At 44.8% G+C, this 15504-nt stretch overlaps 3 protein-coding genes across 8 annotated transcripts; 1 reads left to right on the forward strand and 2 right to left on the reverse strand.

The window, feature by feature from the left end:
• Positions 1–20: 20 nt before the first annotated feature.
• f11r.1 (F11 receptor, tandem duplicate 1) lies at positions 21–6346 on the reverse strand. The gene is made up of 10 exons (XM_084698485.1): positions 6098–6346; positions 4634–4690; positions 4338–4451; positions 3878–4018; positions 3502–3704; positions 1950–2052; positions 1418–1525; positions 1247–1259; positions 1046–1103; positions 21–724 (listed from the first exon to the last, which is right to left on the reverse strand). The coding sequence occupies exons 1-10, from the start codon at positions 6144–6146 to the stop codon at positions 680–682; spliced, it is 891 nt and encodes a 296-aa protein (XP_084554611.1). The 5' UTR covers positions 6147–6346; the 3' UTR covers positions 21–679.
• Positions 6347–6580: 234 nt separating this feature from the next.
• LOC146287920 (upstream stimulatory factor 1-like) lies at positions 6581–10765 on the reverse strand. Of its 6 annotated transcripts, none has more exons than XM_084698486.1 (11): positions 10631–10765; positions 10043–10135; positions 9653–9705; positions 8999–9114; positions 8728–8841; positions 8463–8610; positions 8298–8352; positions 7886–7944; positions 7656–7750; positions 7387–7515; positions 6581–7194 (listed from the first exon to the last, which is right to left on the reverse strand). In XM_084698486.1, the coding sequence occupies exons 2-11, from the start codon at positions 10048–10050 to the stop codon at positions 7108–7110; spliced, it is 864 nt and encodes a 287-aa protein (XP_084554612.1). In that variant the 5' UTR covers positions 10051–10135; positions 10631–10765; the 3' UTR covers positions 6581–7107. The 6 variants fall into 6 exon arrangements, with proteins under 6 accessions (XP_084554612.1, XP_084554613.1, XP_084554615.1 ...); XM_084698487.1 differs by having other exon boundaries at positions 10652–10739; XM_084698489.1 differs by having other exon boundaries at positions 10604–10636.
• Positions 10766–12364: 1599 nt separating this feature from the next.
• Positions 12365–15458, forward strand: LOC146287921 (uncharacterized). Its single transcript, XM_084698581.1, has 3 exons — positions 12365–12439; positions 12684–13037; positions 13564–15458. The coding sequence occupies exons 1-3, from the start codon at positions 12400–12402 to the stop codon at positions 13668–13670; spliced, it is 501 nt and encodes a 166-aa protein (XP_084554707.1). The 5' UTR covers positions 12365–12399; the 3' UTR covers positions 13671–15458.
• The last annotated feature ends 46 nt before the right edge of the window (positions 15459–15504 follow it).

Here is a 15504-nt window from a genome sequence, read left to right on the forward strand (position 1 = left end):
GACCACAATTTTAAGCAAAATAGACATCAAGAGAAACGTTTTATTAAAATAAAAAAAACTTACATAGCCTATGTGTCGACCCTCCATAATCCTTCAATTTAATGTTGGCTAATATATTTTAAATGGCCTAGGCCTACTAACATACATGGACTTCGACCATTTAAAACGGCATTTTATGTTGGTTTATCTATGTTTGGTTGTACAATTAATTTAATTTAGATTAACAGTATTCAATGTGAGTGCTAAGGTCCAGCTAACCAGAATATCAAGGTATATACACATCTAAAAGCACACACAAATAATAAAGATGTAATTAATAAAATAATGCACCACAACAACCATCTTTAAAACAACATTATCTATGGATATTGTAAACAAACCATTTCACAATTGAACTTAAAAGAAGCACACATTTACAATATCAAAATCACACAGATCTGAGGTATTCACAAATGGAAGAAAGGTTTATGTCTTATTCTGAATTTCTCAGAGAACAGCAATATTTAAGCAGAAAACATTGTGGGATATCAAAACACGTTTAAGCTAATACAGGTCATTTGAAGATAAGCTAAAACACTATTAAAAGATGACATTAGACACTCTGATCAAAGAAGGGGCAGTGGGCCTATACAAAGTGTGGTCTTGGGTCCATCGTTGACATGTAACAGCACCAGACAGACTACACCACAAAGGACGATTTCTGTCTGAACTCACCACCACCACCCTGAGGCAGAAATAAGAGATGTTATACCCTCCTGCTGGCTTTCAATGTTAAATGTTCATGTTTATCGGATGTTTTTATCCAAATGCAGTCAAGTGATCTAACCACTGAGCTATGGCAATGTACAAGATTGAATTGTAAAGTGATGAAATTAGATAATACTTGTAATATTATTTAGTGTACTTTCTTTCCCCACACTCATTAAAACTACTTGCATTAGAACATGTGGGGAGCTTTCACTTCCTGCGTTCTAAACATGGCCAAAGGAAGACATGGAAAGGTAAATAAACTCTTTAAAGAAAAAAGGTGAGAAGTGAAACTTACATCCTCCTCATCACCGTACTCTGATGTGGGCTGGTAGACCACCGAGGGTTTGGGTTTGCTGTGAATGTCAGAAAGAGTCAGACAGAGGCCCATAGTGACCTCAACAACCACATAACCAACATGTATAACAAGACCCCTCTGGGTCCAGACGCCCCTTCATCAGCTCATGCATGCACCAGCTACAAAAGGGACTCGTCTTACCTTTCGCTCTTCACTGTAAGAAGAGAGGGAGGGGGGGGGAGAGAACACAAAAACGAGTCATGCAACCATCTTTCAATCGGCCAATTTAGACATGAACGGGACCGTAGAGAAAGTCTACCGAGAGTAGACACTGAGTGTTTGGATCAGGAGGGGGAGGGGGGAGGAACTCACTGGGTAGGTATCCTTTGCGATTGGCGTACCAGAGACCAAACACCAGCAAGGCCACCGCCAGGAGGGCTACGATCACCCCAGCAACAATACCTCCAGTGTTCACGTCCCCTGGACAGAGACAGGACAACAGTCACACACTACCCCAGCCAGGCTGGTTACATATAAACCAGCTGGATAGGATCACTGTATAGTCACAGAGCACATTGTTTGAGCATGACATAAGTGGCTCATGCAGGTTTCAGTATTAAAAGAAACTTACAACCCAGACTTGAACTGACATAGAACAAGGAGCACACCTCAACTTTAAAATCCTTCATTTCATTCAGAAGACACTTTTATCCAAAGCAAGATACATGGTTTTAACTGTGCCAGTAATGATATCAAGTCAAAATGGTGACCGAGTAACACCATGAAATACACTGTATCAAATGTTAAGTTCCTTTCAGCAACACTTTCAGATGATGGAAAAAAAATAAGAAATAAGGTTTGTTGCCCAACACTCTGAACAGGAAAAGTAAAAGCGCTGACTTACGAACTTCCATCTTCCTAGCTTGGCAGCTTTTAGAGGGCCCTGCCATGTTGGACGCCTCGCAGTAGTAGTCTGCAGAATCCACCAGAGCAGCAGACGGAAAGGCCTGGAGGATTGTGGGTAAAGTTAAGATGTTTATATTGATCAGGAGGAAAAACAGTCTAGCATTTCGATTAGCATTTGTCATTCATAATTAAATCTACTTCTATTCATCTATCTATCCACCACACACCTTCCTGCTGTTGACAAAAGAAAATCATGAACAAAAAAGATAGTCTGAGGAGGATGAGGAGGAGGATGAGGAGGAGGGTGAGGAGGATGAGGAGGGGGGTGAGGAGGAGGGTGAGGAGGAGGGTGAGGAGGAGGAGGGGGGTGAGGAGGAGGGTGAGGAGGAGGGTGAGGAGGAGGGTGAGGAGGAGGGGGGTGAGGAGGGTGAGGAGGAGGGTGAGGAGGAGGAGGGGGGTGAGGAGGAGGAGGGGGGTGAGGAGGAGGATGAGGAGGAGGGGGGTGAGGAGGAGGATGAGGAGGAGGGTGAGGAGGAGGAGGGGGGTGAGGAGGAGGATGAGGAGGAGGGGGGTGAGGAGGATGAGGAGGGTGAGGAGGAGGGTGAGGAGGAGGATGAGGAGGAGGGGGGTGAGGAGGATGAGGAGGGTGAGGAGGAGGGTGAGGAGGATGAGGAGGATGAGGAGGATGAGGAGGGTGAGGAGGATGAGGAGGGTGAGGAGGAGGGTGAGGAGGAGGGTGAGGAGGAGGAGGGGGGTGAGGAGGATGAGGAGGGTGAGGAGGAGGGTGAGGAGGAGGAGGGGGGTGAGGAGGAGGATGAGGAGGAGGGGGGTGAGGAGGATGAGGAGGGTGAGGAGGAGGGTGAGGAGGATGAGGAGGGTGAGGAGGATGAGGAGGGTGAGGAGGATGAGGAGGGTGAGGAGGATGAGGAGGGTGAGGAGGATGAGGAGGGTGAGGAGGAGGGTGAGGAGGAGGGTGAGGAGGAGGGTGAGGAGGAGGGTGAGGAGGAGGAGGGGGGTGAGGAGGATGAGGAGGGTGAGGAGGAGGGTGAGGAGGAGGAGGGGGGTGAGGAGGAGGAGGAGGAGGAGGGGGGTGAGGAGGATGAGGAGGGTGAGGAGGAGGGTGAGGAGGATGAGGAGGGTGAGGAGGAGGGTGAGGAGGAGGGTGAGGAGGAGGGTGAGGAGGAGGAGGGGGGTGAGGAGGAGGAGGGGGGTGAGGAGGAGGGTGAGGAGGAGGAGGGGGGTGAGGAGGAGGATGAGGAGGAGGGGGGTGAGGAGGAGGATGAGGAGGAGGGGGGTGAGGAGGATGAGGAGGGTGAGGAGGAGGGTGAGGAGGAGGGTGAGGAGGAGGGTGAGGAGGAGGGTGAGGAGGAGGGTGAGGAGGAGGGTGAGGAGGAGGGTGAGAAGGGGGGTGAGGAGGGTGAGGAGGGGGGTGAGGAGGGGGGTGAGGAGGGGGGTGAGGAGGGGGGTGAGGAGGGGGGTGAGGAGGGGGGTGAGGAGGATGAGGAGGAGGGGGGTAAGGAGGATGAGGAGGAGGGTGAGGAGTGCCTCACCAGGTTTCCTGTGGTAGGGTTCAGCGAGTAGGTGAAGTTCTTGAACTCGGGGAACTTCTTGGGATCCACAGGGAGCGGGGTGCCGTTTTTGTACCATTTGTAGGTGGCAGGGGGCGAGGCGTCTGGGTCGTTGCAGGCCAGCACCACGGCACCCCCAGTGGTGGCGGAGGAGGGCACACGACACGTGGGCACCGACGGGGGAACTGCAGAGAAGTAACACACAAAACGCACGCAGCGGGATTCACAGCGCAGTCACAGTAATCAATACATTACATTGTATAATAAAGGAAACTTTTCATTTAGCAGATGCTTTTATCTGAAGTACGGGGGGAGAGGGGGTTTAGTTAAATAAGTATGAGCAGGGGTAATGCCTTACCTAAAACAGTCAGCTGGATTTTGGCTTCTCCATACTTGCTATTACCGGACACCTCACAGCTATACTCCCCAGTGTCCTGGCGGGTCACTTTGCTGAACCGGATTCTCCCATCAAATTTGGTCACTCTCCCTGCGTATGGAGCTAAGGGAGAAAAACATCACGTTAGGAGAAAACATTTAAAAAAGGGTATTTCAAAGTTCTATGTCCGACAATCCTCCCTTTGACCAATGTTAGTTTGTATCCTTTTTACTCGCTCAAGTGGGAATACAATATTTAGCAACTTTTTTTTTTATACATATACAATTTTTCATTCAAAATTCTTCAGAACGTGCATTGAATGTCATTGCTGCCCTTTGGTCCGCAAAGCTCTCCTAAACTCGTTTAGTCATGTTCATATTACAGTTAATTCGGTTCCGACAAAAACCATTTTCCTCATCACAAGAACAGAGTTTGTACGTACTGGTCGGTTTCCCATCAAAGATGACATAAGCTGTGGAGCCTTTGTTTTTAAACTTCCACTCCACTCTGGCATCCGCCCCAAAGTCTGCCGTGTTGCTACACGTCAGATCAGCACCTTTAGGAAACAAGACAGATGGTCAGGAACCAGAACCATCCGTCGCTAGGGAACTAAGAGACATGAGCATTTTCAAAACAATTTGCTAAACTATTTCTTTCATATTTAATTCATGGCTATTACTAGACAAAGCAGCCATATCAAATGCCGCAGAGCATACTCGACTCCAGAGTAAAACATACCCTCATTCTCTTTGACCTTTACATCTGGGGTGGATGTTGTGACGTCGAAGGCTGCATCTGTGGAGATATAAACAACAATTAGAAAATGAATTCGACAAAATGGACACGATTAGTGTCTCATATAAAGCCACACAACAGTTTAAGACCTCCACCTATTAACAGTTCCTCGGTGCATGATCTGCTCTAAATCTCCACTGAAACCTCTCATCCTCCACTCCTCAAACCCTGTGAGAGCATCTGCCCTCTAGGTCTTTTAAGAGTGGAGAGACACTGTCTTCTACCCAGGTTGAACTGTGCCAGCTGACTAACAGGCACTTGTAAACATGGACTGAAGGACTTTTCACCCTCCCACTTTAAAACCAGTTCCTGTGCTCTAGTGATAAGCAGACTACACTACAGGAACGCTTAATCCCATGCAGGTTTTCTAGAGTCAAATGTACTTTCTATTTGCAATATTTTTTTAATGTTGCTATGGATAAAAACACCCAACCTTCAACATCTTTGAGAGGTATTCACTTTGATAATCAGCATCAACATTAAACAATTGATAAATAAACCTGAGAAACATCCTCAATGTCAGCAGAGCTTCCTTTGATTAGCCTGTGGCTCCCCAGAGCAACACAAGTGCTGCTCATTTCACAATCACCTGTCAAGTGTTCTTCCTTTTCTATCGAGGTAAGGGACTATACTTAACATGCAATATTTGTATGACGCATGGGATAAAAGACTGAATTTGAATTAATCACATTTTAGGTAAATGTTCTCATGTATGGGTCCCTCCTTTCTCCACTCAGATACCTAGAGGTCTAGCGGGTATAGCACTACACAGGAATCAGGTCAATATATTATCCGCTCAGATGATATGGTGGTTGAGGTGTTCCTGGACCGAGTGAATAGAACTAAGAAGTGTTTTAAACGAAAGCAGAGGAGACTTCCTTGTTTGTCTGGTTGCGGTGCGAGTTTCGGGGGTGGGGGAGGAATACCAACCTGAAACATGCAGATAAGGGAGGCTAGGGAGCTCAATAAATCTGTTGAATTTTTGTTCAAGGTGACTTTAAAAAAGGAAACATCGTAAAAGTACAACTTTCCGCTCTAGAGAATAAACGCTCCAATTGCCTATTGTTGTTTGGTTGAGAAGGCCTAAGACCTACGTACGGTAGTGGTTAGACAAAGCATAAGCCATGACCATGACTACAGGTTAGTTAAGAATGCTCGTTTTTTGATCAGTATCAGACAATTCGTTTCTACAAACAGTGAAGAAAAGTATTTGTTGATTCACTTCATCTACATAATATTAGCTACATAGAAACAAGTCCTTTGTGGAGGGGTACCCCGGGTTCATGCCATACTATAGAAGGTAATAAGCTTACAAACGTATATGTACACGCGTCACGGTAACAGACTTTGTACAATCAACATACACTTAAAGTTCAATATTGTTTATTCGACGAAAGGTGAACTCACCTGAAAAACTGAAGACGAGAAACACCGAAAACAGTTTGCTGACAAACATGTCCTCCCCCGTCGCTTTCAAGTACAAAAAGTTCAAAATGTCGTGTACAAAGTCCCAAAACTAAACTTGGCTACAAATACAGTGTTGCAGTGTAGTTAAAAACACGCAGATGAAACAAATGAACAGCGCAACAGGTTTGATGACTTCCGCCCTTCCGCATTAGGTGAACACCTGTGGTAGGCTTGCTTGGCCTCGAAACTCGCACTGCATTACCTTGGTGACGTAGGTAATTATGAAAATACCAATTGACCAATTGGAGAAGTAACTTAACCGGTTTTATTGTCATGAAACCGGGAGTACTCATTCTTCAAACTGCTTCCCTCAAATAGTTTCCATTTCAACTTGATGCGAATATTACTCAAGGTATTTTGCAATAAATACAAAAAGTCGGAGACTTTATACACTTCTTTCATGGTTATGAAAAAGACTAACAATGTATTTCAAATGCATTTAATAGCAAAACGGCAATAAAACTTTCACAAACACAAAATAAATGAAAGCCGATGTTGGGAAGTAATATGTTTTCATGCTTCTGTAACAGAAAATGTATCCTACTGAATCTAAATGGAAAGAAACCAATATAGTTAACGATGATCCTGCAACTTTCATTTATCATGAACTTTTGAGACATGGCCTAGGATTCCTCGTCATCTGAGTTTTACCTCTCCAGAAACATAAAAAGCTTCAACCTCAATCCTTGTTTGTGAAAAAAAAGGCTGCGAGTGGTTTGATACGCTGAAAATAAAAAGCGATAAGTAAAACATATCACTCCTGCTGTGTTACAGTCTCCACTTAGTGTAAAATGTTCATGAGTTTGGGGGAAGTGTCCATAAAGATGCGTGGAGTAAAAACAACAATGACATGGGTCTGAGGGTAGCAACAGTTCACAGCTATCTGGATCCAACTGCTTTTCATCCACAGTGTCGCGCTGAAATGGGTCCTCCTAACCACGGGGGTGTGCTCACTGTGGTTCCACACTTGCCCCCGCAATGCCATGCTGGCGCAGCTGGGTCCGAAGCATCTGGTTCTTTGTTTTCCACTCATCAACCTACGCGACATAGAAGTCAGAATGTTACAAATCAACCTGTGAAGTTGTTCCAGGAGAATTCCAACTTTGTTTAGACAGCACCAAAACACTACAGAATCCGCGAAACAATAAATCCCTCCACTAATTCTACAGTTAAGTCTGTTCAAGGGAAGCAACGCCCATCCCATAAGAATGTTGTCTAGACAGGAGCACCTCTTGTCTCAGTAGCTGGTTGTCCATCCTCAGTCTGTCCAGGGCTTCCAGTTCGTCCCCCAGCCGGGCGTTGCCTTGGCGCAACTCCTGGATGTAGTCACACGCCTTGGACAGGATTCCCCCTTTGCTCTGGGAAGGGAACAACAGCACAACCATGAGGAATCACAACACAACCACGGAAAATCGGAAAACGCCAAAAACACTCACAGACAACCAACAAGCCAGATGAAAATAAAAATAAGCATATCCGGGCTCCTCGTCATATCTACCTGGCCGTTCTTGGTGGGGTCCAGGGTGCAGTCTGGGATGGTTTTAGACAGCTGGACGATCCAGTTATTGATCTTATCTCTGCGTCTGCGTTCCACTAGGGGCAGAGAGAGAGCGAGAGAAAGAGAGGGGGTCAAGACCTGAAGCAGAAGCGACATTCCCCCCCCCCCCACACACACACACACACACCAAACACACACACACATTGCATCATCAATGGACCCTTGTTCACCTTCGTTGTGTTGGGCTCGTCTTTTGTCGTCTCTTGAAGTGCGGGGCGTCTCTGACTTGCTGTAGGACATGAGAGGAAGGAATTTAAACGACAGTCCAACAACAACATATAACCAGGGTGACTACAGGTATAAACAAGTTCAATTTAAGACTTTTTAAGACCTTTTAATACCACTTTACTAAATTACATTTAAGACCAAACTTACGATGGAAATACAAAAGTGGAAATATACAGTAATCTTTCCAAATAAACACACTGATGTCTGTTCAAAATGAACAGTAAAGTAAAATGACAATAATCGGTTGAGTTTAAGAACATTGACTAAATGTGTGTAATTGCTCAGAGGTCAGATGGCATTGTTGGCTCTGGATATTACTGAGGATTATTGAGGAGTTTTCAGGGTGTTACGGACCTCTGGTTCGCTCCGGTCAGAACTTCCTGGGGTGACATCATCACATACAGCTGACCTGGGGAGACATCAAGGGAAGGTTGCAGATAAGAGCGTGAGACTGTGGATCAAAAGCTCCAGTACAGCGTGATGACGTAGCGCCGTGATGTCACAGCATGGTTCTCTCACCGGCGGGTGCGTTCTGACTGAGCATGGAGTCGGCAGCCTGGACGTTGGTCACCATGGCAGCCTGCGTAGCGTCAGTGATGGTGGCGGGGTAGTAGTAGTGAGTCTCCGAGGCTTCCCCCTCCAGCCCGTCCGACTGGGAGAACACAGCCTGACACACACAACAAAACATGAGACACCCCGACTGTACCGCTCACAAAGTGTGTGTGCAAGTGTGTGTATGCGTGTGTGTGTGTGTGTGTGCGTGCGTGTCATCGTTCTGTTGCACCTGTGTCACCGCCTGAGAGGTGGCAGGGAACCCCGTGACCACGCTCACAGCAGCGGCTCCATCCGTCTGTCCCTCCATCTGTCCGTCCGACACCTGGATCACCCGGTAGGTCACCTGAACCACCAAGGTCAAAGGTCAGTACAGCCGTATCGTAAAATCTTGTCATTTTTTTACTTGTTTATCTCCCTTCTTCTTCTTGTTCTTCTTTTGTTTTAGGTAGGATAGGCTACCTCTCTCCTGCATGCCCTGGGGGAGGGTCCCTCTCTCCTACCTGCCCTCCGGCTCCCTCCGTTTTGAACAGGTATTTGATTGGCTGGTCCGAGGAGAAGGTTGCGGCTGATTGGATGGTGGTGATGGCGCTTGGATCATCCGCTGTTGCAACAGCACCTTGAAATATATGGGAAGCAAGATGGCTGAGCAGCTTGCTGAGTCGCTCGCTGAGCCAGTCTAACCAGTTTCCTGCCAGCTACATCAACAGTGTTTGATCAACAGTCATCAACAGTCTCTTCCATTTTTTTTCCTCCTCTAGTAAGTTGTTCTGGGAGTTTTTCTTTGTCTTCCTTGAGGATTTAGGTTGGTTGAGGGTGTATGTGAAGCCGTCTGTGACATTGATTGTAAAAAGGGCTATACAAATTCACTAAGATTTGATTTGTGACAACAGCAAGAGGCTGCCACCAGGATAAATGAAACAATTCACCCCAACAAACAGAGAAACTCACAAGTAAAGGTCATAAAGTATAGACAGAGCCCTATAGAAAAACGATTACAAGTAGAGTCAATTTATCTAAAATCATATCAAAAGAAGAGTAAAAAAAAAAATCATAATAATACGACATTGTTATATTATTCACACAGATGCAACACGTGCACAAAACATTCCCCAATTGATAAAAGGTTGGTTTTGTGGAAAGGGTTGTGTTCTTACCCTCTTCGATGACAGGAACATCCTCATCATCATCTTCCAGGGTTTTCTGATGCCTGCAACACAAACATGTCAGCCGTAACCTATACAGGTAACACCGACTGACAGGTGGCTTGCAAGAGTATATTTAAGCACGCTGTTTAAATGTATTTATATATGTAGCAGAGGTATGTTGGTTTGATGGTCGTTTGTTACCTTAGACCCTTGATGGGTCCATTTAAATTCTGCATTTTACCATCAATAATGATCCCCCAAAAACATAATAATTGATACATGCTATAATGTAATAGGTATGGTAATAATGTAACATATTAGGTATGAATAAAGTACATCTCTCTCTCTCTCTCTCTCTCTTTGAATGTATCCCTTTACTACATCTGTTTCGTTTCTCACCCCTTCATGTCGACTGGATAACTGATGTTGGCCTCCCCAACGTCCTCGTCCCTCGGAAACTCAGCACTGGCGTCTCGTTTTCAACACTTTACCCTGTTTAGCAACGATGAAAATAATATTTCTGCTAGTTCGCTTTGATTATTCAATTAGAGGATGATAGATAAGAAAGTGAGCTAGCACGCTAGCTATGGCTTAGTGCAACCATTTGCTACAACGCCTGGGACCGCAGATGCTAGGGTCGGGTTTAAGATGGCTAGCTAGCAAACCTTACTCGTTTTTACAGGCTGTTCGGATAACTATTGAAATTAAATTATGTTTCAAAATACGTGGTAGAAAATGTTACTATCTAACTACAATAAAGCAAAAATCCAATTTTAGCTTGTCTTAATAATTTATCAAGATACTAGTGTTATCACAAACTGGTAGCTACTGTACATTGTGTATGTAAACAAAGCGAACGTAGGTATCTATTCCAGATTGGGGGTTAGCTGGGTATCATTTATAAAAAGCTAGCTAGCTACATATTCTTACATCGTATTTGCATGCAAGCTATATATTTACGTAATTAATGTCATAGGTCCAACACACCAAAACATAATAACGCCTCACTAGAAATTTTGACAACCGAGTCCATCCATCCATAATTAGCGGAGATCATTAGCGCATGAGCAGTGGCGCAAGCCAACGTCATTTTTCAGCGACGTTTAAAATTCACCTACGCAGCCTACCAGTAGATGACGCTAATATACGATTTAAAGGCCCATCCATGCATCACGTGGCCCAGTTGGTTGGGCGACGCTACATCATGTTAATTATGCAATCATATTATTATTTGTAGTAAGTCAACCAATTACAAAATCACATATATGAAAGGGCGTTTATGGTAAAAAAAGAAAAAAAAGAATAAAGAATGCTGCCAAAAATAAATAGGCTACCTTAATTGGATACCGTCACTGGGACCAAAGCACAAAGCAGTCAGACAATGATGAGCTCGAGCTTTACATTCATATACAGATAACATAATCTCGTACTTAGTGGTCTTCAAGATATAAAATATTAAATGCACTGGTGTGAGCATATATGCTACCTATAGGTCAGTGGTACAGGGTTTGACAGGAGATCAAAATCACAGGGTCAAATTACCCTGTCTGCTAAGTTAAATATGATTATCATTATATTGCATTTGTTGAGTTGTTGGGGGGGGGGGGGGGGTTACAGATCTGAATCTGAATCGAAATCTGCTATTATAATTTAGATACGCACAGAGTTAACCAACAAAACGAGATTGCAGATTAGACATACACTTTCAAATCCTAATGTCAGGGTCGCCTGTTCACCTCCAGGCTGAATTGTAGCGCAGTGTCCAATATTACAGGCCTATTAAGAATCTGCCCTAACAAATCGGTCAATGGGCTTTCTCCGTGCTGGTACAGATCAGATTACATAGGCGGTTTAATATAAAACTCTCATGTAGGAGGTTCACTAACCGGCATTTCAGCACCACGCCAACCGAGGACAGTTCCATGTATTGTCAAAGACGCTGGTCTCGTGGAGTGTGGATAACCTTAAAATTGATTCAACTAAACCGAATCTGTCGGCACGCGCCAGTCTCATCTACGGTAGCCCACGGCAAGACAGTCGCAGTCGCTGCTTTGGTCTTAAACAGAGGGTGAAATCTGTTTCAACTTTTTTTCAGGTGGGTGAAATCGAGACGTTTCATTTGGTAATCGGTAATGTTCGGATCAGTCAAAGGCAAATTATTGATTTACATTGATATATTTGTTGCATTGTAGCGTACGAGGTATCCGATTTTCTACTGCACCTTGTAGGTTACAGCCGAATAGTAAATGCCATCGTTCTTTTTTTCTTTGATCCCGACATATGCTGGTAAAATGCGGAATTCGTATTGGTGCAGTGTTAATCAGGATAGACCGCAGACTCGGGGCGTAGTCTGTCAAACCGCCTAAACAAGGGGTAAGGGCCCCGTTTGCCGGGACACAGGATGGGGCAATGTTACCCCCTGTCATGTGGCAGACAAATTTTACGTTTTTTCTTTGGGAGAAAGACAGTCTTGACATGTTTCTTGCATGTCACCTTTGCCTTATTTGTCCAGTTTCTTGACACCGTTATAGACTTTTCGTAATAGCCTACAGTAGGCTAATTAACTGTTGTAAAAAAAAATAGTGTTAGGCCTTAAGCATTTCTTCATATTCATTTGTATAGGCCTGATGCATTCTGAGACTACGTGAATGACATTGCCTGCCTAGCAACAATTCTGTCTGATTATTGTAATTTAAAAAAATCCACAGGGACAAAAACATTTTCAAGCTGACTGGGCCAAAAACAACCCAGGCAAGATGGAGCCGCACCGCTACGCTACAGCCGGTCTGCTTTTAGGTGACAAGAGATGCATGAAGCAATACAAAAACATCTTACAATAACTTGTAAAAGAATCATTACTGCCGTGCAGTATATCATTATTTCGTTTTGCAAGCCTAAGCTATCCTCTGTTACCTTCCCTATTCCAAAGGACAGATGCAGGTGTTGTTGGTTTAGATCTCTGATAGTACTCATCAGCGTGTGTGCGTGTCTCCTTGTATGTGTGTGCATGTGTGTGCATGTGTGCGTGTATGTGTGTCAGTGTTTGTCTCAGCAGCCTCAGGGTTCTGGTACACCCCTCGCGGGCCTCAGATGTACCCCTGCCTCACCTACATGGAGCGCAACATCCGTGTGGACTGCGAGTTCCCCCCCACCAACCAGCTCCCGGGACCCTACTGTGAGTTCAAGCAGGACAGCCGCCTGGTGGGCACCACGTACCCCAACGCTGTGGCCCTGGTCTCTTCCGACAACCGGCGGAGGGCCAACGTCAGCCTGGTCACCCCCACGCTCTGCCGCCTCACCTGGGCCCCTATGGCGGACGAGAAGCCCTACACCTACACCTGCAGGGTGTACCAGGGCAGCGTGTGGAAGGAGAACAGCATGGGAGTGCACCCGAGTAAGGCTTTCTGTTCAACTTATTTTGCTGTGGGGAATTGCTGGTGTACATATGAACACAGACTACATATGAGTCATACACTGATGTAAGGGTACTTTCCCTAAGGGAATGAATATATGATCTATAGTCTATAGACAGGGGGCTGAGTGGTTAGGCAATCGGGCTAGTAATCTGACGGTTGCCAGTTCAATTCCCTGCCATGCCAAATGACGTTGTATCCTTGGGCAAGGCACTTCACCCTACTTGCCTTGGGGAATGTCCCTGTACTTACTGTAAGTCGCTCTGGATAAGAGTGTCTGCTAAATGACTAAATGTAATGTAATGTCTATTTGTGATCTACTGTATATATCTCTATGTCTATATAGTATCCCTCTGTGTGTCTGTCTACCTACCAATCTACATTTTCTGAGTGCGTTTCATCTTTTGAACACCTGTGTGAAGGCTACAGGAGTGTCATATGTGCAGTCATGTGTCTTGTATCAATATGTAAGAATTAGACCCTGATGTTCTGTTTCCGTCTTCCTAGGAAATATTTTTATCTGCTCTGGCGTCAACATGATCCTCCCCTTCGGGCCTTGGCTGCTGGCACTGGTGATGTCACTTTCTGTAGCCGTGGGGCTTTTGTCTCTGTGACGATCTGTTTCCGTTTAGAAAGCCAAATCAATTAGATGTTTTTTGAATAGATTTTTTAATATTATCACATAGCGCTTCACGTAGTCTGCAGACATGGCAGAACGCATGGTCACGAGGGCATCAATGTAACACAAACAAGGGCAAGGCAGAGAGAGAGATCTTTCTGTCTTTCCGCTCGCCTCCATCACATCCAAGGTAGAATTCTTGAGCCGAGGCTGAAAGCTTCCTCTTACTGGTCAGTGTTTTCCTCTACCACAGCGCTACACCAAACTCACAGACTTCCAAAACAAATCAATCACCTCTCATCCTTAAAAACAACCAAGCTTGTTTTGGGGAGACGGGAGGGGTGCGGCCCACTTTCTGACACACCTTAAGGGGAGTGGGCTCTTGGCAGACTGCCATGGTTAATGGGAACTGACAGGAAGAGTCATTTCCCATCAGTAATACACAAAGCCTCACGTCTCCAAACGGAAATTACACAGATCACACAGACAGTTCTGAATCATTAAGGATCGTTAGAGATCATTGGAGACTGTGAAGTCAGGCCCTCTAGGTTGCTATACGCCTCTCCCCTGTTATCTATGTTTTACAATAAAACCTGTCAACCAAGCCCCATAAAACCATCTGGTGCTTTTAGAGGTCATTCATTGTATTATGTTGTATTTGCACTGCGTCTCAAAGAGCATGACAGAAGTGTACCAGAGGACAATGTTAAAGTTGATAAATGCATAATCTCTTTGATGTTTAATCAATATCAGTAGCCAGTTAGCATGGCGCATTAGTTATCAGCCACTCTGGCTTACATAGCACATCTTCAGTAATTGTGTAGCTACAGTTAAAAACAATATATGTCATATTGATATTTCATGTTCTCTTTCGTGGCTGTGTTCAATTTCCTATCATAATTATTCCATAGGCAACACGTATTCTATTAAAAGTTTTGTATAGTATTTTCAAAAAAATATATGAAGTGTTACTAATGCTGGGTTTTCTGTTGCCTGTGCTGGTTGCCTGTGCTGGTTGCCGGTGCTGGTTGCCTGTGCTGGTTTCCCTCCAGAGTCTAGAGCTTGACACGCCTGTGCTTCTAACAGAACAGCCTAACATGATTAGCATTCCACATCCAAGATCTTCCTTTAACTTTGGAGTCATTTTCTTTGATACTAAATGCACTAACATCTCTTATAACTCGAGGGTTAAAAGCTTTCTGACTGCTGTTGGGGAGTCCGGGTGCTTGAGGTGGAGAGTGGAGGCTTGGCCCTGAACTCTGTCAGGAAGAGAGGAGGGTTAGGGCTCCTGTCAGACCTTGGACTTTGCACATGCTTGGGCCTCTCGACTCCTACAGCGCTACCTGCTTTCTGCTCTTTAAAAGCCTTTACTGGCTGACGATGCTGCTTTTCTGTCTGTGTCTAGCCCCCCCGCTTCTGCACTAGGCCTTTGTGATGCACACAAAATGTATGGTCACTGTGTTTTGGGATATTTTGTTGTATTTTCAGACATTGTGCTGTACTATGTATGGGTAGATATTGAGCCTTGCTCAATATCGCCAGTAGGGAGCTGTAGCCAATTGGTGCTAGCTATATTTCCTGGACAGGAACACATTTCTCCTTTTTATTCATTCTGTTCACATTAGCTGCTGTGTTTCCCAATACAATCAGACCATAGCAGTCTGTACTGTATGGAAGTGTCATTTGTGAATGTGATGTTTGACATTTTATGTTGCGAAAGAAAAAAGCTTGTTTTCATTTCCTTATCAAGGTGGGAAAGTGTATAAATCACTACAGAGATTCAATAAAGGCACAGTATTAAGATGGAAAATTTGTCTTGTACCTTGATG

This window comes from Hypomesus nipponensis, chromosome 5 (genome assembly GCF_054491055.1).
Source record: "Hypomesus nipponensis isolate SF chromosome 5, ASM5449105v1, whole genome shotgun sequence".
Lineage (NCBI taxonomy): Eukaryota > Metazoa > Chordata > Actinopteri > Osmeriformes > Osmeridae > Hypomesus > Hypomesus nipponensis.